This window comes from Protomyctophum bolini (genome assembly GCF_963924005.1).
Source record: "Protomyctophum bolini genome assembly, chromosome: 22".
Classification (NCBI taxonomy): domain Eukaryota; kingdom Metazoa; phylum Chordata; class Actinopteri; order Myctophiformes; family Myctophidae; genus Protomyctophum; species Protomyctophum bolini.
The window spans coordinates 5,181,679-5,206,589 of NC_137883.1; the positions used below are offsets into that span (position 1 = coordinate 5,181,679).

At 42.1% G+C, this 24,911-nt stretch overlaps 1 protein-coding gene and 1 pseudogene across 2 annotated transcripts in view; one reads left to right on the forward strand and one right to left on the reverse strand.

The window, feature by feature from the left end:
* The first annotated feature begins 1,205 nt into the window (after positions 1 to 1,205).
* LOC308309589 (tripartite motif-containing protein 10-like) lies at positions 1,206 to 8,354 on the forward strand (annotated as a pseudogene). Its single transcript has 3 exons — positions 1,206 to 2,609; positions 5,159 to 5,214; positions 7,015 to 8,354. The product of its transcript is annotated as a tripartite motif-containing protein 10-like (transcript).
* A 9,864-nt stretch (positions 8,355 to 18,218) lies between these two features.
* atp2a2b (ATPase sarcoplasmic/endoplasmic reticulum Ca2+ transporting 2b) overlaps positions 18,219 to 24,911 on the reverse strand; it is a 29,364-nt gene continuing 22,671 nt past the window's right edge. Inside the window, exons 18-23 of the mRNA XM_080756514.1 lie at positions 24,153 to 24,373; positions 22,586 to 22,788; positions 21,221 to 21,306; positions 20,973 to 21,106; positions 20,347 to 20,464; positions 18,219 to 19,825 (exon numbers count right to left, since the gene is read on the reverse strand). Of these exons, the coding sequence (XP_080612640.1) occupies positions 19,526 to 19,825; positions 20,347 to 20,464; positions 20,973 to 21,106; positions 21,221 to 21,306; positions 22,586 to 22,788; positions 24,153 to 24,373 (1,062 nt within the window). The 3' untranslated portion in view covers positions 18,219 to 19,525. The remainder of the gene's footprint in view (positions 19,826 to 20,346; positions 20,465 to 20,972; positions 21,107 to 21,220; positions 21,307 to 22,585; positions 22,789 to 24,152; positions 24,374 to 24,911) is intronic.

Sequence of the window (24,911 nt, forward strand, 5' to 3'; positions counted from 1 at the left end):
GAGAACATGTGAGGGTACCTACCCTAGGGGGACACATGGGGAGAACATGTGAGGGTACCTACCCTAGGGGGACACATGGGGAGAACATGTGAGGGTACCTACCCTAGGGGGACACATGGGGAGAACATGTGAGGGTACCTACCCTAGGGGGACACATGGGGAGAACATGCAAACTCCACACAGAAATGCAGAAAGGCCCTGGAATGGATGATGTACGATGATTTATTTACATGCAAATATTTGTCGTAAATATAACTACTACAAACTGTAAATGATTAAATGTCTACAGGTGAAGCAGGGGAAGTCTGCACCATTTGACTTCATTGACTAAAACGATGATGAATGTTCGTCGACTACATCTTTTTACTGACAAAACAAAATAAAAGCTAAATAAAAACTAAGCTATGATGACTAAAACTAAGACTAAATAAATGTACAATTTCATCAACAGATTTCCATCACAAATCATACAGGCAGTAGGGCCTATGGCAAGTAAATCTGTCACCAAACCAAACCAATGTCAATGTCACCAAACCAAACCAATGTCACCTCATGCACCACACACAAAACGACAGAGAGGGGCAGGAGCTTGCATCCAAAATGTGAAAAAAATAATACACATTTTGTGACGTGTATACGACACGGAACCCTGAACTGCTCATGAAGAGCAGGCAGGTGACTGGAATATACAGCAGCTGTCTCTGTTGGTGTGTACAAGGGTTAAGGCGTGCATTGTAAAACACTATGAATGGTCAAATTCCACACAGACAATAAAATAATCTAACTTTTCCCATTCTGTTCACTCTCTTGTTCCCTACACGTTGTCTATTTGTCTTGTCTATACTTTATAATAGATAAAAGGCTTCAATACGTTCAACCAATTCAGTTTGTGTGGTCTATGCTGAATCAGGCACACGGTGCGTGTGTGTGCGTGAACTTTGCAACAGGTCTGTCAAAGCTCCACCCCCTCACCTGACTCATCTGAGACGGTAAGATTGCACTTTAGATCAAACGCACAACTTCCAGCGAGGAGGACAGACTGTCTTTCCATCCACAGCTACAGGTGGGAATAGTGACCCAGAGACCACTGGAACAACCTGCTGCTGACTCTGCCAGCTGAATGGACTTTAACAAGAGCCTGCACGATTCACTGCGAAAGTAAACTTCAGGGAACATTCTAGAAGACAGAGTGTTTACCACAACTGACTGGCTGGATTTCCTGTCTTGAGGAGAGTGTTCGTAGCTTTACTGAAAAGGCAAAATGGCTGCCACGGTGTCTCTTTCGGAAGAGGACTTTTCCTGTCCTGTGTGTCACGACGTCTTTAAAGATCCTGTTCTCCTGTCGTGTAGCCACAGATTCTGCAAAGACTGTGTACAGGACTGGTGGAGAGGGAAGGGAATAAAGGAGTGTCCCCTTTGTAAGAAGAGACAATCAAGAGATACATTCATAGACTTTGCTCTGAAGAACCTGTGTGAGGCCTTCCTACAGGAGAGACTGAAGAAAATGTCAACCGGGTCTGAGGTTGAGGATCTCTGTGGTCTGCACGCTGAAAAACTCAAACTGTTCTGTCTGGATTGTCAACAGCCAGTGTGTCTTGTGTGTCTTCATTCAGAAAAACACACCAACCACCGTTCCAGACCCATCGATGAAGCTGCTCTGGATCACAAGGAGAAGGTCCAGAAATCACTGAAGCCTTTACAGGACAAGCTGGAGGTCTTTAATAAAACTAAAACAAACTATGACCAGACAGCAGGACACATTACGTTCCAGACTCGACACACAGAGACGCAGATGAAGGAACAGTTTAAGAAGCTTCATCAGTTTCTACTTGATGAAGAGGAGGCCAGGATCACCGAACTGAGGGAGGAAGAGCAGCAGAAGAGTCAGATGATGAAGGAGAAGACCGAGGGTCTGAACAGAGACATATCAACCATTTCAGACACGATCAGAGCCATAGAGGAGGAGCTGAGAGCTGAACACATCTCATTCCTGCAGAACTACAAGACCACGATGGAGAGAGTCCAGGTCAGACTGCGGGACCCACAGCCGGTCTCAGGAGCACTGATAGACGTGGCCAAACACCTGGGCAACCTGGCCTTCAGAGTCTGGGACAAGATGAAGGACATTGTCTCCTACAGTCCTGTCATTCTGGACCCCAACACTGCCCATACATTATACACCCTGTCTGATGATCTGACCAGCGTGACACAGGGAGAGAAACAGAAGCTTCCAGACAATCTAGAGAGATTTGACTACTATGTCCGTGTCCTTGGTTCTGAAGGCTTTAACTCAGGGAGTCACAGCTGGGATGTTGAGGTTGGAGACAATACACTCTGGTCAGTAGGTGTGTTAGCAGAGTCCTATCAGAGGAAGGGAAACACGGGGGGTCCATACTGGAGAATAGGGTTATGTGACGGTAAATACGGAGCATACTCCTCAAGGTCAGACACTGATCTCTCAGTGAACCAGAAGCCTCAGAGGATCAGAGTCCAGCTGGACTGGAATGAAGGAAAGCTGTCATTCTGTGATCCTGATACTAACGCACACATACACACCTTCACACACAGGTTCACTGACACACTCTTTCCATACATTTTCACTAGTCCTGGTGTTGCTCTGAAGATCTTACCTAGATCAGTCTAACTCTGGACAATGTACCATAGACATGATGAAGACAAAGACCATAATTATATGATGATGATAAATGATAGATTGATAGAGCATCTTGATCAATCAATAATGGTAATAATGTTAACATTAATAACCTGATGATATTACTGATGATATTATAATAGTTGTTATTGTAATATCGGGGTTTAGATGTATAAATTAACCCGTTAAAGGGGAATACCACTCATTTTCAACATTTTACTGTCATTAATATACCAACCTAGTTGTTGTTGAAATAATAAAACAGTCCCCCCATTCTGTGTTGCCTAGAACTGGAGGTCTGAAAAAAATCATTAACATTATGAAGTACATCTTTGTGATGTCATTGAGATGTACTTCATCACACACACACACACACATAGTTAGACATCATGATGAAGGAACTATCAACATTATAAAATGTGATATTAATCAATTGATGGCTATTATTAGGTCTACTATAAATTAAAATTTTGTAATACGCTACATATATGATACTTTTACTGTTTACTTACTTTAATTTTTCCTCGTGTAATTATTGTTTCATTTAGTGTGTAGAGAGGCATATTAATTTTTTTGTTGAAATTATAGATCTGAAAGACAGAAATCTATGTATAGAAATGATTTGGAAAATCAAATAAACATGATCTAACACAATCGGTGGAATTTGAGTTCCGTTGCATCAATATTGACTCCCACGTTTAAGACATTAAAAGTTACGACATTTTATATGACACTGAGCACATAGGTCAGTATGTTAAATACTACACCCGTTTTATAGAGTCTATTTCTGCCCGAGGTTTCTTCCTGTTGAAGCAGCACTACTATATGTAACGTTTCTCTCCTACCCTGGATTTGAACCTGGTTTTCTGCACAGAAATGTTTTTACCATTATGCTAATAGATCCGGCCTGCTTGCTCAGGGGATAACACACTCTATCATACAGATTGTATAATGTTATATAGCATTAACATACTCTAGTAGATTGGGCCCATGGCGATGCAATCCTACTTGGAGGGGAGAGAACAGATGGTGGAGGTGAGCGGAACTATAGGTGTAATGTTAGAGACCACAGAAGTGAACCTTTCAAGCCTGTTTTCTCAACTCGCCGTTTCTCTGCAAGACATTACTCTATAAGCCATATCTCCAAAACTGGTGGGTCAAACTGAACAACCAATGTCAATTTTCAAGCTATGATTCCCTGCTTTTCACATGACATGAATAAACGAAAAAATCCAATGGCAGTCCCTCAGTAAAGTTTTGTCACATATGTAAACAGAATATTGTACAGAAATAGCCCAGACAAGATCTTTCATTTCCACCATCAACAAACTTAAAACAAAAATGATACAATGGTAGGCGGCCTAGTATATAAATATATCTCTATTTATTGACCTCAAACCACACAGTATTGCATCTACAATCATTGAGATAATGATCAGCCATAATGGTGAATGTTTGTCAAAGTCTACATTTGAGAGGGCTATATGCATAGTATGCACATGCATGATTTTACCATCAGACTGAGTGGCAAAACATTGAGCAGAATGGAGTGTTGGAGTTTGGATGAAATGTGTACAGGTGAAGCAGGGGAAGTCTGCACCATTTGACTTCATTGACTAAAACGATGATGAATGTTCGTCGACTACATCTTTTTACTGACAAAACAAAATAAAAGCTAAATAAAAACTAAGCTATGATGACTAAAACTAAGACTAAATAAATGTACAATTTCATCAACAGATTTCCATCACAAATCATACAGGCAGTAGGGCCTATATGGCAAGTAAATCTGATTTAAAAAAGAAAACGCCAAACCAATGTCACCTCATGCACCACACACAAAACGACAGAGAGGGGCAGGAGCTTGCATCCAAAATGTGAAATAAATAATCCACATTTTGTATACTACACAGAACCCTGAACTGCTCATGAAGAGCAGGCAGGTGACTGGAATTTACAGCAGCTGTCTCTGTTGATGTGTACAAGGGTTAATGAGATACGGCGTGCCTTGTAAAACACTGAGACAATTTGAAAAATCTAACTTTTCCCATTCTGTTCACTCTCTTGTTCCCTACACATTGACTATTTGTCTTGTCTATACTTTATAATAGATAAAAGGCTGTCCTGACTTCAATACGTTCAACCAATTCAGTTTGTGTGGTCTATGTGCGTGTGTGCGCGTGAACTTTGCAACAGGTCTGTCAAAGCTCCACCCCCTCACCTGACTCATCTGAGACGGTAAGATTGCACTTTGGATCAAATGCACAACTTCCAGCGAGGAGGACAGACTGTCTTTCCATCCACAGCTACAGGAGGGAATAGTGACCCAGAGACCACTGGAACAACCTGCTGCTGACTCTGCCAGCTGAATGGACTTTAACAAGAGCCTGCACGATTCACTGCGAAAGTAAACTTCAGGGAACATTCTAGAAGACAGAGTGTTTACCACAACTGACTGGCTGGATTTCTTGTCTTGAGCGGAGTGTTCGTAGCTTTACTGAAAAGCCAAAGTGTCTCTTTCGGAAGAGGACTTTTCCTGTCCTGTGTGTCACGACGTTGATGTATATATTATACCATACAGGAGAAAAATGTGCACACAGCAGACGAGGTGAAGTTCCATGATGTTTATTTAAACGAAGTACAGCTTACAGCATATAGACTCACGCCAGCCAGCAAAGTGACTCACGTCTCCACAGGCTTGCACCCCGACTGACCAAGTGATCGTATTCTAGGTCACTACTTAAGCATTTTACATTGGTGTTGGGTGTCGCCATGTGTTGCATATTTATTAGTGGCAAAGTCTTTGATCAACCAGTCTGTCCCTTCAGGTCAACAAACTCTTTTGTCATGCCAATAGCCACCGGAATTCGGCTCCTTCCCCTCCTGAGAAGGCCGACACCCATGTAGGTGACCACAGCTGATCACCCAAAATAGGTCCACTGTAGCATGTAAATTACACAAGGCAGAAAAACACAAGAACATTGTATAATTATAGAATCCCATATTCTTCATATACCCCCTTGACCATCACAAGATGGTCACATAAAATATGGAACCATAATTATTACACCCCCCTTGACCCTCAGCTGGACACTACACATTCAAGAAACCAAAAATAACAGCATTACAGTACAGAATTCCCCCAACATGGTTTTCAAACACAGAAACAATCATACGTGTATGAATAATGGAAAATGATTAGTGCAGTTAACTGACATTTAAACAAGACATATGCCGCTTTCAGCTCCATTGTACAAGAGCACTTTCTTGATATGCAATAACCTACATGATTTACGACTAAACTCTGCTATCCCAATGTCAATACACAATATCAGCTAAATCACTCCGGACTTACCCTGACAGATCACCCACTGGTGATACCCAAGTAAATACACATTGATGCGCCAGAGTTTAACCATAATAACACATATCTCTTCATATCTCTAGGAAAATACCTCATTGACTCACAATTAGGCTATATGACTCAACTTATCTAATTATACGACAAACACACCAACATGAGGCCTATTATAATTCATGTTGAAAACAAACGTGCACGCACAATTTCGAAATCAGAGTGAAGGAAAGTTCGTCTCCCCTCCGAATTGGACAAAGGAAAGTTCTTCTGTATGCTGCCCCTTCCAGTTTACCTCGAAATGTTCGTTCAGCTGCACGGATCAAGGTGCATGAGAAAAAGTTCACTGCCGTTTTCCGCTGTCCTCGTCATTATCATCTTCTCTCCCCCCTCCCAACTCTGTTCACCACAGAGATGGGACGAAAAGAAAAGCAAACATCGTCATCACAGACCCCTTTCTGTGAAGGCCCTCAGCTTGTATAGGTCAGTTGGCCACTGCTGCCGGTTTCAGGCACCATCTGAAGTATATATTATACCATACAGCCAGGAGAGAAATGTGCACACAGACGGACGAGATGAAGTTCCATGATGTTTATTTAAACGAAGTACAGCTTACAGCATATGGACTCACGCCAGCCAGCAGTGGCTCACTCACGCGTCTCCACAGGCTTGCCCCCCGACTGACCTAAGTGATCGTATTCTAGGTCACTACTTAAGCATTTTACATTGGTGTTAGGTGTTGTTATGCCCCAGTCTAGACGAACAGTCTAGACATGTGTTGCATATTTATTAGTGGCAAAGTCTTTGATCAACCAGTCTGTCCCTTCAGGTAAACAAACTCTTTTGTCATGCCAATAGCCACCTTCCTCCTGAGAAGGCCGACACCCACGTAGGTGACCACAGCTGACCACCCAAAATAGGTCCACTGTCTGTAGCCTAGTATGTAAATTACACAAGGAAGAAGAACATTGTATAATTATAGCATCCCATATTCTTCAACGCCTTTAAAGATCCTGTTCTCCTGTCGTGTAGCCACAGCTTCTGCAAAGACTGTGTACAGGGACTGGTGGAGAGGGAAGGAAATAAAGGAGTGTCCGGTGTCCCATTTGTAAGAAGAGACAATCAAGGGATTTACCCATAGACCTGGCTCTGAAGAACCTGTGTGAGGCCTTCCTACAGGAGAGACTGAAGAAAATGTCAACAGGGTCTGAGGTTGAGGATCTCTGTGGTCTGCACGCTGAAAAACTCAAGCTGTTCTGTCTGGATTGTCAACAGCCAGTGTGTTTTGTTTGTCTTCATTCAGAAAAACACGGCGACCACCGTTTCAGACCCATCGATGAAGCTGCTTTGGATCACAAGGAGGAAGTCCGGAAATCACTGAAGCCTTTACAGGACAAACTGGAGGTCTTTAATAAAACTAAAACATACTATGACCAGACAGCAGGACACATTACGGCCCAGACCCGACACACAGAGACGCAGATGAAGGAACAGTTTAAGAAGCTTCATCAGTTTCTACATGATGAAGAGGAGGCCAGGATCACCGAACTGAGGGAGGAAGAGCAGCAGAAGAGTCAGATGAGGAAGGAGAAGACCGAGGGTCTGAACAGAGACATATCAACCATTTCAAACGTGATCAGAGCCATAGAGGAGGAGCTGAGAGCTGAACACATCTCATTCCTGCAGAACTACAAGACCACGGTGGAGAGAGTCCAGGTCACACTGCGAGACCCACCCACCGACCCACAGCCGGTCTCAGGAGCACTGATAGACGTGGCCAAACACCTGGGCAACCTGGCCTTCAGAGTCTGGGACAAGATGAAGGACATTGTCTCCTACACTCCTGTCATTCTGGACCCCAACACTGCCCATCCAGATTACACCCTGTCTGATGATCTGACCAGCGTGGCACGGGGAGAGAAACAGAAGCTTCCAGACAATCCAGAGAGATTTGACCACTTGGGCGGTGTCCTTGGTTCTGAGGGCTTTAACTCAGGGAGTCACAGCTGGGATGTTGAGGTTGGAGACAATACACTCTGGGAAGTAGGTGTGTTAGCAGAGTCCTATCAGAGGAAGGGAAACACGGGAGGTTCATTCTGGACAATAAAGTTACTTGGCGGTACATACAGAGCAGCCTCCTCAGGGTCATTCACTGATCTCTCAGTGAAGCAGAAGCCTCAGAGGATCAGAGTCCAGCTGGACTGGAATGAAGGAAATCTGTCAATCTGTGATCCTGATACTAACACACACATACACACCTTCACACACAGGTTCACTGACACACTCTTTCCATACATTGTCACTGGTACTGGTGTTGCTCTGAAGATCTTACCTAGATCTGTCTAACTCGGACAATGTACCATAGACATGATGAAGACAAAGACGATAATTATATGATGATAAACGATAGATTGATAGAGCATCTTGATCGAGCATCTTGATCGATCAATAATGGTAATGTTAACATTAATAACCTGGTGATATTATAATAGTTGTTATTGTAATATCGGGGTTTAGATATATATTAAATTAACCCGTTAAAGGGGAATACCACTCATTTTACTATGTCATTAATATACCAACCTAGTTGTTGAAATAATTTAACATTCCCCCCCATTCTGTGTTGCCTAGAACTGGAGGTCTGAAAACAAATCATTAACATTATGAAGTACATCTTTGTGATGTCATTGCCTAATCAGTCAAGGTGTCATTCTGTGATCCTGATACTAACACTGTGACACACACACACACACACACACACACACACACACACACACACACAATGCAGGGAAGGTCATTGTAACTGTGGGTGACATAGTTAGACATCATGATGATGATGAAGGAACTATCAACATTATAAAATGTGATATTAATCAATTGATGGCTATAATTAGGCCTACTATGAATTCAAACTTTGTAATACTCTACATATGATACCTTTACTGTTTACTTACTTTACTTTTTCCTCATGTAAGTATTGTTTAATCTAGTGTGCAGAGAGGCATATGTATTATGTATGTATGTTTTTGTTGAAATTATAGATCTGAAAGACAAATCTATGTATAGAAATGATTTGGAAAATCAAATAAACATGACCTACCACACAACATCGGTGGAATTTGAGTTCCGTTGCATCAATATTGACTCCCACGTTTAAGACATTAAAAGTTACGACATTTTATATGACGCTGACTGAGCACATAGGTCAGTATGTTAAATATTACACCCGTTTTATAGAGTCTATTTCTGCCCGAGGTTTCTTCCTGTTGAAGCAGCACTAATATATGTAACGTTTCTCTTCTACCCTGGATTTTAACCTGGTTTCCTGCACAGACATTTACCATTGAGCTAATAGAGCCTGCCTGCTTGCTCAGTGGATAAGACACTATCATACAGATTGTATATGTTATATTGCATTATCATACTCTACCACAGGGGTGGGCGACTTTGATGATGGAGAGGGCCACAATATTTCCACACTCACTCCAGAGGGGCCACGTTGCATGTTCGTAGCAAAAATAGCCGATCTACAAGCTCAAAGCACATCACAGTGCGACGCGTCTTGAGCTTGTAGATCAGCTGTTTTTGCCCCCAGGCCTCCAGTTGCCCATGTATGGATCAGTAGATTGGGCCCATGGTGAATGGTGATGCAATCCTACTTGGAGGGGAGAGAACAGATGGTGGAGGTGGTGAAGTTTGAACGGAACTATATGTGTAATGTTAGAGACCACAGAAGTGAAACCTTTCAAGCCCGTTTTCGCAACTCGCCGTTTCTCTGCAAGACATTACTCTATAAGCCACATCTCCAAAACCGGTGGGTCAAACTGAACAACCAATGTCAATTTTCAAGCTATGATTCCCTGCTTTCACATGACATGAATAAACGAGAAAATCCAATGGCAGTCCCTCAGTAAAATGTTGACACATACTGTATGTAAACAGAACATTTTACAGAAATAGCCCAGACAAGATCTTTCATTTCCACCATCAACAAACTTAAAACAAAAATGATACAATGGTAGCCGGCCTAGTATATAAATATATCTCTATTTATTGACCTCAAACCACACAGTAATGCATCTACAATCATTGAGATAATGATCAGCCATAATGGTGAATGTTTGTCGAAGTCTACATTTGAGAGGGCTATGCATAGTAATGCACATGCACGATTTTCCCATCAGACTGAGTGGCAAAACATTGAGCAGAATGGAGTGTTGGAGTTTGGAAGCGCTCGTTGGAAATCACTTAACCGTCCTGTTTCTAAATGTCACATAATGCAGGAGGCAGCACAATGTTATTGAAAACATGTAGCACTTCCAAACTCGAAACTAGAATGTCAATTAGAAAAATGATCAAATGCGGGGCATTTCTTGACAGAAAGTAGCTCATAACGTTTCTATGGTGGATTTTGATGAAACAAAAACTTTGTAGATAGAAGGAGGATAATTCAAGCTTTTCGTACAGCTGCACTGTTGGTGAGTTGAACATTGTTTAATGCAATCAGAGACAGGACTTTTCTGTTTGGATGAATGGGCTGTCATGGCCAGAAAGTAGGGTTTTTTTGCCACTCAGTGGGCGTTCCCGGCATAACTTCCAGGTACGATGAGGTCATGTGCATACCCTCTGCCTCCCTATATGACCAGCAGTGTTGGGCAATATTACTTAGGAGAGTAATATGTTGTGACTTATTACTCCTTAGAAAAATTACTTATTACTTAGAATCAAGACTAATATATTACATATTACTTTTGCGCCCACCCACACCCGCAAACAAAAGGGATGCAACAACACAATCGGTTTAGTGTCAGCTTATTTTAGAACTGAATCCAATTGTTTTGAATAATAAATATTAAGAAGAGTCACAAATCACCCTAAAAGGCTATAAAATAAAGCAGCAATCTCCCTCGACCTTTTAAATTAAATGAAACGGCCAACAAAACAAAAAAGTAATATGTACTATGTGCTTTTTTCCCCACACAAAGTAAATAAGTATTAATATTACTGTTTTGTCAGAGGAATATACCTTACCATATAACTAGTTTAATACTGCCCTGCAACACTGATGATCAGATCACAGTTGTACTGCAGTTTATACATTGCATAACGCAGACAAAATAAGTGAACACTTGAGATTTTGATTTTAGTTTTAGTCATAGTCTCTTGAATAGTTTATTTAGTTTTAGTCACATTTTAGTCACCTGGAATGTTTGTGTTGTAGTCTAGTTTTAGTTGACTAAATATAAGATTTTAATCGACTAAAGTTGATTTAGTCAACTAAAATGGAATTTGATGCATGCAACCAAGTGTAAAATGACTTATTGTCTCCACCAGGCCGAAGGCACGGGGAGAGAGTATGTTTTGCACTCCGTCCGTGTGTGTGTGTGTGTGTTCGTCCGTCCATCCGTCTGTGAACAGCTAATCTCCGGCACCGTTGACCCGGTCGATGCCACATTTTGCACACACACTCCCTGGATGCCAACGATGAACCTCTGCCCCAAAATTCCCAGAACGGCCTGTTATAGCGCCACCAGGAGGCTGCTTTGAGTTTTTGGACAGTACACCTACAGATTTGGTCCAAACATCACGCAAATTGGTACACAGTCTCTCTAGAGCCATTCAACGAAACGGGTCTTTCAGATTTCTCAGACTCCATCCTGATTGGCTAAGCTTGGCTTCCAAAGTTCGCAGGAGTGCTCAGTTTCAAACAAAAGGCTGCAAATCATGAACACATCGTGTGATTTCCGTGAAATTGTGCATTCCCACTAGGCCAAGGAAGAAATGCCACATGAACATTTTCAACTCGGCCTCATGGTGGCGCTATAACTGGCCGAAAAGTGTTTTTTACGTCTAACTGCACGGATCTGTGGATAACTTGTATGCCAACTCCCTAGAGGCCAAGGAAAAACCTTTGCTCTTTATAGCGCCAGGAGGCCGACATATGTAAAACACATTTTCTAATATTATTATCCAAATTTCACGCAAATCATCTCATAATCCACCCCCATTGGCTACGATTTGCTTCTAAACCTTTCAGGAGTAGCCCGTTTTGTACAAATCGCCACAACTACTCAACGCAGCGTCTGATTGTGGTGAAACTGTGCTTGCATATTCCCACAAGGCTGAGGAAGAAATGCCACTTGACAGTTTTCAAATCAGCCTCATGGTGGCGCTACAACAGGCCAAGCCGCGTCACACACACACACGTTTATAATTATTATCCTAAACATTTAGCCAAACATCACACATGCACACACTCCTATCCTCCTGGCGGAGACCTGTGCCCAGAAGGGTACTTTTTCTAGTACTGGATCTCTTGTCCACTAGTCCCTTCCTAACATCTTATAGTCTAGCATTTATTCTTTGACGAAATTGTCAGTATTTTTAGTCTTTAGTCATTTAGTTTCCATTTAGTTTGTCAGTGGGGAAAAAAGGTAGGTACTAGTTTTAGCCGACGAAAACAACACTGCAATGACGGGGCCACAACAAACAGCCACAATTTCAATGAACATACGATCTATTCCAACTCAAACAGTAGACCATCAGGTTGTTAGCATGAGGCATTCGACATTACGTCATATTATGTTCTGCAAATGGCCCAAACATAATACAAACCATGATTACCTATTAATATACTAGGATACGCCCATCTGGAAAACCATGTATTTGTGCAATAGTACAATGTTTAAAATCTCTAAATGTATATAAAAATCACAAAACTACTGCTATACAGCTGGAGTTGCATGCACAAGAATGATATATAAACACTATGATCTTCATGCAAGGAGGAATGCATCAGGAGGCTAGTGGAGCTGTTCCCTGCAATAATAATTAATTAACAATAATAATATCTACAGGTGGAAGTGACTACGGTATTATGTGAGGGAATGGGGGCAGAGAATGGTGCTTTTGGACCTTTTGTATTAGTGCCGATAATGTAACGAATACTGTACTTGTGTTGCGCCAACGCAACAAAAAAACAAAAAAAGTAGAACGTCGATACGGTATCGGAAAGAGTATCGGTGTCGGCCCTTTTTGGTCACATCGGTATCGGCGAATATGCCGGTCTAAAACCACCGATCCGACACAGGGGGGGGGTGTTGACAAACTATATGGCAGGTAAATAAAGTGCGCGTTTGAGTGAGGATCCCGCTATATTAACCCATTCAGGCCGGACGTCGAAATAACAAAAAAAGTCTTCTGAAAGAATATATGTTCAATTTTCAAAGATGTGTGCCACATTTTCACGATTTTTGAAGCTTGTAGATCGGATCGGGAACGGAGAAAAAAGTGTGTATCGGGACATCCCTAATTAAAAGGGATTTATGGTGATATTTAACACAAACGGCAAAAGTCGATAAAACATCATACACAGTGTGTGTGTGTACATAAATCATTTTCGGTCAAATACAACAAGATTGGGCGTTGGGGTCAGCTAGGTCAAGTTTGGGTACCGCTGTATTAGAGGGTACATGAGACAGTGGTCGTTATGCAGTATCTGAGGTGTGCGTTGAACACACACACACACACACACACACACACACACACACACGAAGAGTTTATGAGAGCCAACCTAAAAAAAGAAAGAGAGATAAGGTCAAATTAGTGAAAATTGTTACTTAGAATACATGTATCACATTATTTGATCCGATATAAATAAATCATATACTAAGACAGACAGAAGGCTTGTGTGTAAATAGTACGGCATACTTCATAAGCCAGTGTTCAAAGGGTGTGGAAAGGACAGTGCAACACAATAGAGCTCACTCATAAATGATAAAGTTACGTTCAAATGCACTAGTTTTTTTTTTAGTCGACCAAATACAATACGATTTTAGTCGACTAAATCTACAGTCGATTCAGTCGACTGAAATGGATTTTGGCGGGCCTCGATGCCGTTGTGTAATGACTAGATTTTTTACACCATGCTGAAAATGGCCGCGACACGTTGTGAGCTTGTAGATCTGCTGTTTTCAGCATGCAACCAAGTGTATAATGACTTCTACTGGATCTCTTTGGCCACTAGTCCCTCCCTAACATTTTAGTCTAGTTTCCCAGAGTAGCACTTCTTTAACTATACTGGCCCAAGTGGTTAAGATAAAGCCCTCTTCAGCATGGACTGTATATAGGCTGTAGCTTGACAATTTGTTTAGGCAATATTCCTTTCCTATTGTATATCTTCTTATAAAAGAAAAACTCAAACTACTTTATGAGCCAAAAATAAAATGGATAAGCTGCAATAGAGCGTCGCAGTCCCACGCCCCCCCCCCCCCCCCCCCCCCCTCGAATAAATCCGTTCATTTTCCTCATAGACTTTTCAGAAAGTGTTTATTTAAAGACGTTTACGCCGCGGACAAAGCCAAGTCGTGACAAATCATGACAACAAACAACATTTTCTCGGGCTGAATGAACAAATAATTAGAAAGAAGAAGAAAACGGCGGGTTTAAACACTTCTTTGTAATTATTTGTTTGGTCCAAAAATATTGCGTTTGTCGTCATGATTTGTCACGACAAGAGTTGGCTTCGTACGACGCTTGTAAGGTCTTTAAATAAATACGTTTTGAAATGTCTATGGGGGGAAAAATGCATTGGAAACTATTTCCTGGGCCCTGGCGTCGTCATGAAAGGGGGCGGGACTGCGACGCTCTATAGGAGGGTGGGGTCGCACAAGTAGAAATCCAATTTAGAGCGGAATGACATCGGTTCGGCCAATATGTCACAAGAACGGGGTCATATTGGGGGGGGGGGGATTCTCTTTAGTGAGGTCATGTGTTGTGTTGTGTGGAGAAAGGAAAATGATACTCACTGTAGTGACAGGGCAGCCAATGGAATGCATTAAAAGGTAGTAAGTACACAGCTGTGATAAGTAGAACACACGGGTGCAGTGCGAACAAACCCAGGCCTCTACCTAAAGACATGCTTCTCCTTGCCTTTTCGTGGTTGGACAAAAAAAAGCCTCTCTCTCCATCCACTACCATTGTAATATTAAACCCGTTTTGCAGTTTGCTTTGTATTGATATTCTGTGCATTATAATTCTCATTTTAAACGTGGTGTCAGTATAAAGTAGGGCTGCAACTAACGATTATTTTCATAATAGATTCATCTGCCGATTATTTAAACGATTAAAGGGACACTTCACCCTTCTTGCAAAAGAATATATGTTAATGACGTTCAGAAGCTTTAGAACACTTTCCTGGGGGTTCTTTGTCTGTGTAATATGTGGTTTTAGATATTTTAGATTGTAGCAGTGAGCCTGTTGTCTCTGATGTCATGGACACTGGGCTCACTTCCTTCCTGGACTACAATTCCCATAATACTTTGGTGCACTGCTCCTCCTTGTTGATAGGGGGAGGGCTGTCCTTCTGAGACAACATGTAGTCCAGGAAGGAAGTGAGCCCAGTGTCCATGACATCAGAGACACCGGGCTCACTGCTACAATCTAAAATATCTAAAACCACATGTTACACACATAAAGACCCCCAGGAAAGTGTTCTAAAGCTCCTAAACGTCATTAACATATATTTTTTGGCAAAAAGGGTGAAGTGTCCCTTTAATGGATTAATGGGATTATGATAATTATTTAGCCATCACCTTAAAAATATATTTTAGTCTAGACATGTTATTTGATTAGTTGCCGATAGGCTGCCATTCAAATAAGAAACTAAAATTAAATGAATTAAAGCAACTCATGGTGTCTTTAAACTTATTCTAAATGCATACATTTAGAATAGCAGGCCTACTCTTCTGAACTCAAATAAGTCATTTCAAAATACATATTCAAGCCATGCGTTTTGTTCTCGATACTAGAATCGGTCATATTTTGCTTTGCAGTCGCTACTGTGCAAACTATCGTCAGATTGTAAGGGAAGAGAGATGGATCACTCTTGAGTTTAGTTACACTTAACACTGCAAAAACCTATGGTCAAGTATAGGAAATCACCTATGATAAATTGAAAAAATCTCCAGCGATTAGGTGCAGATTCGATTAATCGATTACTAAATTAGGTGACAGCTAATTGAATAATCGATTCGATTAGCCCATTCTGAACGGGAACCCGTTTTGTTGTTGGCATCATGTTATGCTTTAGCTATTGAAAAATAGCAGATCTACAAGCTCATAGCGCGCCACCGAGTGGCGCGCTATGAGCTTGTAGATCTGCTATTTGTTTTGAAAAATCGAAGAACGACTGACATTTTTTTAATCTGATCTCAGGTCAGAATGTGTTATTCAGACCAGTGTGTGTCCGGTGGAAACCTCGTATGAATCTGATCTCAGGTCAGAATGGGTTAATCGTTGCAGCCCTAGAATAAAGGTGCAGCCCGGTGACTGGGCATATCATGTTTGGTTTCCTTTTTTTGCCCAAAAATGATGTTTTAGCAAATTCAACGTAAACAAGGCGGAAACAGGGCGGAGCAAGTAAGTGAGCCTGCTGGTTGGTCAGTCAGGGACCAATCAGAAGGCTGACAAACGGTGAATTCCTGATGAATAACCCATTCTGTACGGGAACCCGTTTTGGTGTTGGCATCATGTTATGCTTTAGCTATTGAAAAATAGCAGATCTACAAGCTCATAGCGCGCCACCGAGTGGCACGCTACGAGCTTGTAGGTCTGCTCGAAGAACGACTGACATTTTTAGATTCTGATCTCAGGTCAGAATGGGTTAATCAGACCAGTGTGTGTCCAGTGGAAACCTCGTATGAATCTGATCTCAGGTCAGAATGGGATAAAGACAGAAAACACTTTGATTCAAAGGATTCACAAATGTTTTTTCCTTCTAAAAAAAAAAAAAAAAAAAAAAAGGTTTTAGCCTTAATAATATTTTATTTCCTCATGTTTTCCTCCATTGCTCTCCTTTGAATCAAACCCCATATATGGAGATGTCACTATATCAACATCTATCCACCTACCCACTCTCAATAACACCACGCCAAAAAGAGTTAGTTAATGTTGAAAATTAATTTAAAAATACAAAGAAAACAAATATATCCTTTAAAAAAGAAAAAAAAAAAAACATTTAGAGGCAAGGACAACCTTGTTCCGTTTTCTGCACAAGCGAATGGGGGGGGGGGGGGGGGGGGCACACCTCGGAATACTTCAGAATAAACGGAAGAATCTTGACAAAAAAAAAGCATCCGGACATGAGCAAATATTTGAATATATTGAGGTAGCTGTGCTCTGCCTCGTGCAGAAAAACTTAGCATTTCAAAAAGGAGGGGGGGAAAAAAAACACCAAAATCACTAATATGGGTGTTGGGAATACACACACACACACACACACAATTAAATTATACATGAGAAAGCACAAAAAGTTCATGCTTGTTCACAGAACATGCAGCTTTCATTTTTTAGATCGATTACTTTTTGTTAAGTGGTGGATTCGGACATTCACTCCCAAACAGTGTTGTTTTTGCCAGCACATTTTTTGTGTAGTCATAGTCACCTGGAATGTTTTAGTCTAGTTTTTAGTCGACTAAATGTCATAAGACTTTAGTCGACCAAACACGCAGTTCACTTAGTCGACTGTTTCGGCCGGGACCTCGATACCGTCGCAAGTTTACGCGCGACGCGTTGTGAGCTTGTAGATCGGCTATTTTCAGCACGCCAAACCAAGTGTAAAATGTCTTATACTGGATGGCTTGTCCACTAGTCCCTTACTAACACTTCAGTCTAGTTTCTATCCGTTGGCGAAATTGTCAACATACTTTAGTCTTAGTCATAATAGCTTAAGTAGCTTAGTTTCAGTCGACAAAAACAACACTGCTCCACAAACCGTTCCCGGGCTCAAATGCTCTGCCACGCGGCGTTTCGTCCACACGGCTCTGAAAGAGTTAACGTTTACACTGACGACGACACCGCGGTAAACTATAGTTTACCGTCTAGAGTTGATTTAGTCTAAAAAAAAAAAGAGAAAAAAAACGTGTTTCGGTGGGCCTTGATGCCGTCGTAATGACAGTTTTTTTTCCCTCCACTCGCTGTCGCGCTGCGACGCGTTGAGCTTGTAGATCTGCTATTTTCGTAAGTAAAAAAAAAAAAAGGAAAAAATATCATCATAATAGTATCGTTAGGTCCCTGTACAGGTCAACGGAATGCTTTTAAATAACCAAACTCGTGTTCATATATATATATGAAAAGGGAATCTCAACAAAACACAGAAATATGCCGTTATTGTATTGTAATGAAATGAGACAAATAATTAGCATTATCCAGTATCATAAAAATACATATTTAAAAAGGCAATATCAACAATAATAATAATTAAAAAGAAAAAAAAAATGAGCCCGACGTAGTTATGATTTTCGTTGAAACCAGCGGAGGAAAAAAAAAAAAAAAAAAGTCCACAGCTACAGGAGTGACTCACCGAATATTTTCCTCTCCGAGTATAACGACTATTAAATGTTACAATTTTATATTAATTGATTTTGTTTTGTGTGATAAACTTGGTCCTTCTCGTGCACACACTTGGCAGACACACACACACAAGCACGCACTCTAATTCCACACCAAAACACACGCGCGCGCGCACACACACTAGCTATGCACACACAGGAAGGTGACCATGGGGTAAGTAAAGGGAGTGGAGTGGGAAGCGGGGGGAGTGGTATAAGAGGAGCAGGGCATTCACTTCTAGTCATTTTTTACTAGTTGACTAGTTTACTAGTAGACTAGTGACCGACTAGTTGTTACTACCCATTAAAGGTATATTCAGTGATTTCACTTAATTCAAATATCACGTATTTTTTTTTGTTTTGTTGTGATAATCCTCTCTACTATAGAGTGTGCTGACCATATAAGGAGTTCCTCCCTGTCCCCAGTTAACGCCTGGGGGGGGGGGGGGGGTCAAAAAACCCTTAGGTTTCGTTTTTTACTCTCTATCCTGATTGGACGAAGGCTTAGGTCCCACAGCCAAAGACGAAACCTAAGGTTTTTTGAGTGAAATCACTGAATATACCTTTAAAGTTTGCTTTGGAAATAAATATTTGTACATTTATAAACCGTGTACATTTAGGTGACTATATAACTATAATCTATCTGATCTTGACTACAAAATCAACTAGTTTTCTCTTATCAACTAGTACCAACAATGTCGACTAGTGGGATTTCTTTCTTATGAACTAGTCAACTAGTGCCAACAATGTCGACTAGTGGATTTTTACCAGTCGACTAAGTTGCTTAACCCATTTTGTGGCGAGGACCCCTTTTGGTTTTTCAAACATTACGTTATAATTTAGCTATTGGGAAAAAATAGCAGATCTACAAGCTCGTAGCGCGCCCACCGAGTGGCGCGCTACGAGCTCGTAGGTCTGCTGGTTTTTTTTTTTCCGGAAAAATTGAGCAACACCAATACAGAAACATGTCCGAAAACGGTCAGAATTTTAGAAGATTAGAAGACGTCGGGCCTGAATGGGTTAATAATGCCCTAAGAGGAGGGTGTGTGTGGGGGGGAGGGGGGGGGGGGGGAAGGGGGGTGGCAAAAGTTTAAAAAAAAAAGAAAAAAAAAAACGTGCTCAAGTCAGTCAGGAGGAGGAGGAGGAGGACCAGAACATGTCGGCCATGTTAGTGTCAGTGCTATAGATCCAGAGCACCAGGGGGAGCGAGAAGGCCACGAAGGGCCAAGAGATTCCCTCCACGCATGCACACAGGGAGGCGGCGCAGCCCTTGGTGTTGTCGGCCTTCTCCAGCTCATCATTACCGCTACGCTCCAGGTAGTTCCGGGCGGCGAACTTCAGCACCTCGTCCAGGAGGATCACCGGCAGCGAGATCTTCAGCACCACCAGCCACTGGGTCAGGTTCAGAGGCGTGATCTGGAAGATGATCTGTTTGGGAGAAGAAAATAAAAATAAAAATAAACAGGGACTTGACCCATTTAGGCCTGACGTCGATAAAAAAAAAAGGCTTCTAAATCCTAAAAAAAATTCTGGAAAAACCCATGTTTCTATGTCAGTTGTGCTCAACCTTTTTCATGAATAAGAAAAAGAAAAAAACTGATGAACTAAGAATGTTTTGTATGGAGAAAAAAAAAAACTAATAAACTAAACTAAACTAATTACACACACACACACACCTGCATAAGAATAAGATGTCGTGCAGTATGCGTTACTTGCATACAAAATAGCAGATCTACAAGCTCGTAGCGCGCCACCAAGTGGCGCGCTACGAGCTTGTAGGTCTGCCATTTTTTGAACGACTGACATGGAAACATAGCTTTTTCAGAAAACTGCCAGGATGTGGAAGTAATTCGAAGAGCGACTGACATTTTTAGAATCTGATCTCAGGTCAGAATGGGTTATTCCACTTGGCCAGTAAACCTCATAATAATAATACATAAGATTCTCACAGGCAGAGGTTCCACGTAGAGGATGAGGAAGTGGAGGGACATGGAGAGGCAGATGGCTCCCAGCAGCCAGACGTTCTCCCAGGGAGGCATGCGGAGCAGCGACTGGTTCTCGGAAACACTGAAGAAGAACAAGGAGAGATTGAATTATTCTTTTTGGCTGCAGATTTTTTTTCCGATTTTATTTTAACCAATTTAGGCGTCAAAACGTCATAAAAAAAAAAAAAGGAAAAAGACATTCTGACCGGGCACCCATTTTGGTGTTGGCATCATGTTATGCTTTAGCTATTGAAAAATAGCAGATCTACAAGCTCATAGCGCGCCACCGAGTGGCGCGCTGCGAGCTTGTAGGTCTGCTATTTTTGAAAAATCGAAGAACGACTGTTACATTTTTAGAATCTGATCTCAGGTCAGAATGGGTTAATCAGACCAGTGTGTGTCCAGTGGAAACCTGGTATGAATCTGATCTCAGGTCAGAATGGTTTAATCAGACCAGTGTGTGTCCCGTGGAAACCTCGTATGAATCTGATCTCAGGTCAGAATGGGTTAAGAATCGGCCCCTCAGCCACACAGTTGCTCCTAGACAGAATGTCTCCTGGGCAGGTCTTGTTCAGTTCACTGTACTTTACCTGTTGAGGGCATTGCACATCTCAATGGTGACCAGCACAGACAGCGCCATGGTCATCGGATAGGGAGACTCAAACACAGCACAGTCCAGACCCTCAAAGTCTGGATTCTCTGGTCCACACTGCAGGAAGTGGCTCTGAAAGGAAAAGGACCAACAAAAAAAAAATCGACCAGTTTCTTCTACGTCAATGCACCATTTACAATTTTATTATAGTATAGGCCGTACATTTATTTTAAAAAGGTTAATTACCAGCTGGTAAAAGGTGATTCTGGGACCGTCCTCGGCAGCAACAAACCACCAGGAAGCAGCACCGACGGTAGCAGCGCCCACGTAGCCTGAACAAAAAAACCAAAACATGAATGAAGACGTTAAAAGAATTATGGATGGTCATTACAGCCAAAATTAAATGCATTCCCCAGACTCATCCGTCCGTAGACTAGTTGTGTCTTTGATCGCCCTGTCTGGTCAGAGACGTTGGATAGGAGTTTTATTTTAGCCATTTTATTACGCAATAGTCAATTAAGTCATATTGCATTCCCAACGTAACCGATTCTAAAGGTCCCGGATTTTTTTATTGGGAGCAGATTTTTTTTTTTTTTCTCCATCGGTTTTCCCGAAAAACACATCCATTGTGCAACCACCTTTAGTCCATTTTCCAGTTGACAGCTGTGAGCTTGTAGATCTTATGGCATTCCATTGATTACGAGTCATGATGATGACCGCATTGAGAGCTTGTAGATCGTCTCTTTTCAAATGGCCCGAAATGTATAGGGTTGAAGTGGTCAATGCAAGGTTTTCTAATCAAAATTAAAATGTAACTAAAGTTTTCCAATAACTGTAGTGGAGTATAAAAGCACACATTTGGTCTCCGAGATGTAGTGGAGTAGAAGTACCGGTAATAGTAATTGTAAATACTCAAGTAAAACTCAAAATTCATTAAAATTGTACTTAGGTACACGGTACTTAACCCAAACTGGGCGGGAGCCCATTTTGGTGTTAGCACTACGTTATGCTTTAGTCATTGAAAAATAACAGATCTTCAAGCTCGTAGCGCGCCACCGAGTGGCGCGCTACGAGCTTGTAGGTCTGCTATTTTTGAAAAATCGAAGAGCGACTGACATAGAAGACATTTTTTACAATCCGATCTCAGGTCAGAATGGAAAACAGGTCAGGATGTAGAAGACATTTTTTTTTTTTTAGAATCTGATCTCAGGTCAGAATGGGTTAAGCAAAAAAGTACTTTCCACACCACTGCAAGAACACACACAAAAAAAATCGGAAATCAAAGACGCGACGAAAAAAACGTTCTTTAGGTTTTTATCCCATTCTGAACGGGAACCCATTTCGGTGTTAGCATCATGTTATGCTTTAGCTATTGAAAAATAGCAGATCTACAAGCTCATAGCGCGCCACCGAGTGGCGCGCTACGAGCTTGTAGGTCTGCTATTTTTGAAAAATCGAAGAACAGCTGACATTTTTAGAATCTGATCTCGGGTCAGAATGGGTTCATCAGACCAGTGTGTTGTCCAGTGGAAACCTCGTATGAATCTGATCTCAGGTCAGAATGGGTTAACGTCGAGAAGAAGAAGAAGAAGAAGAAAATACCACACTCACATCCGATGGCCAGATATCTGAAGAAGAGCCAGCCGGAGATGAGCGGCTCGCGGGCGTTGCGCGGGGCCTTGTTCATGATGTCCAGGTCGGGGGGGTTGAAGCCCAGGGCGGTGGCCGGCAGGCCGTCCGTCACCAGGTTGACCCACAGCAGCTGGACGGGGATCAGGGCCTCGGGGAAGCCCAGCGCCGCGGTCAGAAAGATGCTACACACACAAACACACAAAGTATAGTTATAAACCCCCGTTCTGACCCGAGATCAGATTCATACGCAGGTTCCACTGGACACTGGTCTGATGATTAACCCATTCTGACCCGAGATCAGATTCTAAAAAAAAAAAAAAATGTCGGTCGTTCTTTTCGATTTTTCAAAAATAGCAGAACTACAAGCTCGTAGCGCGCCACTACGGTGGCGCGCTACGAGCTTGTAGATCTGCCGTTTTTCAATAGCTAAAGCATAACATGATGCTAACACCAAAATGGGTTCCCGTTCAGAATGGGTTAAAGGACCACGTCACCACTTTTCAACCCATCTTCATATAATAGGTCCTCACTAATAATCATGTGAGGATACATACTTACCCGTTAGCTAACCAATATTGAAACATTTCGTAAATTACGTCACCATTGACGGCCAGTTAATTTCAATGGCTGAGATTTGAACGTTTGCAGCCGGCAACGGTACTCGCGCACTTCGACTTCGAGTGCAGTTGTAGTTAAACCCATTTTGGGGCGGGAACCCCTTTTGACGTTAGCATCATGATATGCTTTAGCCATTGAAAAAAAAGCAGATCTACAAGCTCATAGCGCACCTCCGAGTGGCGCGCCGCGAGCTTGTAGGTCTGCTACGGATGGCTGCAATTCGAAACTGGCCTCTGTAAAAGCTGAATTTGTATCTGGATTGTACTATGTTTTTGTATGGACGTGGTGTTGGGTGCCTGCACATATGCACACATGGCATCAACGCATGGTGTTGTGTGCAGGCGCCCTACACTCTGTCTTTGTACTATGGATTGTACTATGTTTTTGTATGGACGTGGTGTTGGGTGCCTGCACATATGCACACATGGCATCAACGCATGGTGTTGTGTGCAGGCGCCCTACACTCTGTCTTTCGTTTTCTTTTCTTTTATCCCCCTGTTCCCCTCACTGTATATATACTTGTTTTTCCCTTTTCGCTTCCTATATGATGAATTCCTGTTCTGTTCTTTAACTACATAGAAGTGTCTATTTGTTTGTCTCTAAATGTTTTGATGAATTGAACAATGTGGACCCTGTTGTAAACAAGTGTAAGGCTTAATTGGGTCGTCCACTCACAGTTAACAGTCTTTGTATTGAGTTTGTGCTTGAAATGTACTGTAATTCTGCAAACTGTTAATAAAGATTTCAATCAATCAATCAATGCTAATTCTAAAAAAAATCGACTGACATAGAAACATAGCTTTTTCAGAAAACCGTCAGGACGTAGAAGACATTTTTTTAGAATCTGATCTCAGGTCAGAATGGGTTAAGATCATAACAGGTGCAATTTTTTTTTCCTAATTATTAATATCATTCACAAAGCCCTCACCAGACGACCTCTCCCACGTTGGAGGAGATGAGGTACCGGATGAACTGCTTCATGTTGTTGTAGATGGCGCGGCCCTCCTCCACCGCCGCCACGATGGTGGAGAAGTTGTCGTCGGCGAGGACCATCTCCGAGGCCGACTTGGCCACCGCCGTGCCCGAGCCCATGGCGATGCCGATCTCCGCCTTCTTCAGGGCCGGCGCGTCGTTCACGCCGTCCCCGGTCTGAGGAGGAGGAGAAGATGGGGAGGAGAGAACGAGAGTATTGTTGGGAGCAGTGTTGGAGGTGCAACATATTATGGCATCGACGCATGGTGTTGTGTGCAGGCGCCCTATAGAGCGCCGCAGTCGCGCCCCCTTTCAGAAAAGCGAGTGGCCCAGGAAGTGGAAGCCCCATGCATTCTCCCATCGGCACTTTTAATATAATTTATTTAAAGACGGTTACGCCGCGGACAAAGCCAATTCGGATCGTGACGAATCATGACAATGAACACAATATTTTGGGCCGAGCAAATAATTTATAAGACGAAAAATAAAACAAATAGTGTTGTCTCCTGACTTTCTTTTCTTCTTTCTAATGATTTGATCGTCCCAAAATATTGTGTTCATTGTCATGATTCGTCACGATCCGAATTGGCTTTGTCCGCGGCGTAACCGTCTTTAAATACATTATATTAAAAGTGCCGATGGGAGAATGCATGGGGCTTCCACTTCCTGGGCCACTCGCTTTTCTGAAAGGGGGCGGGGACTGCGGCGCTCTATA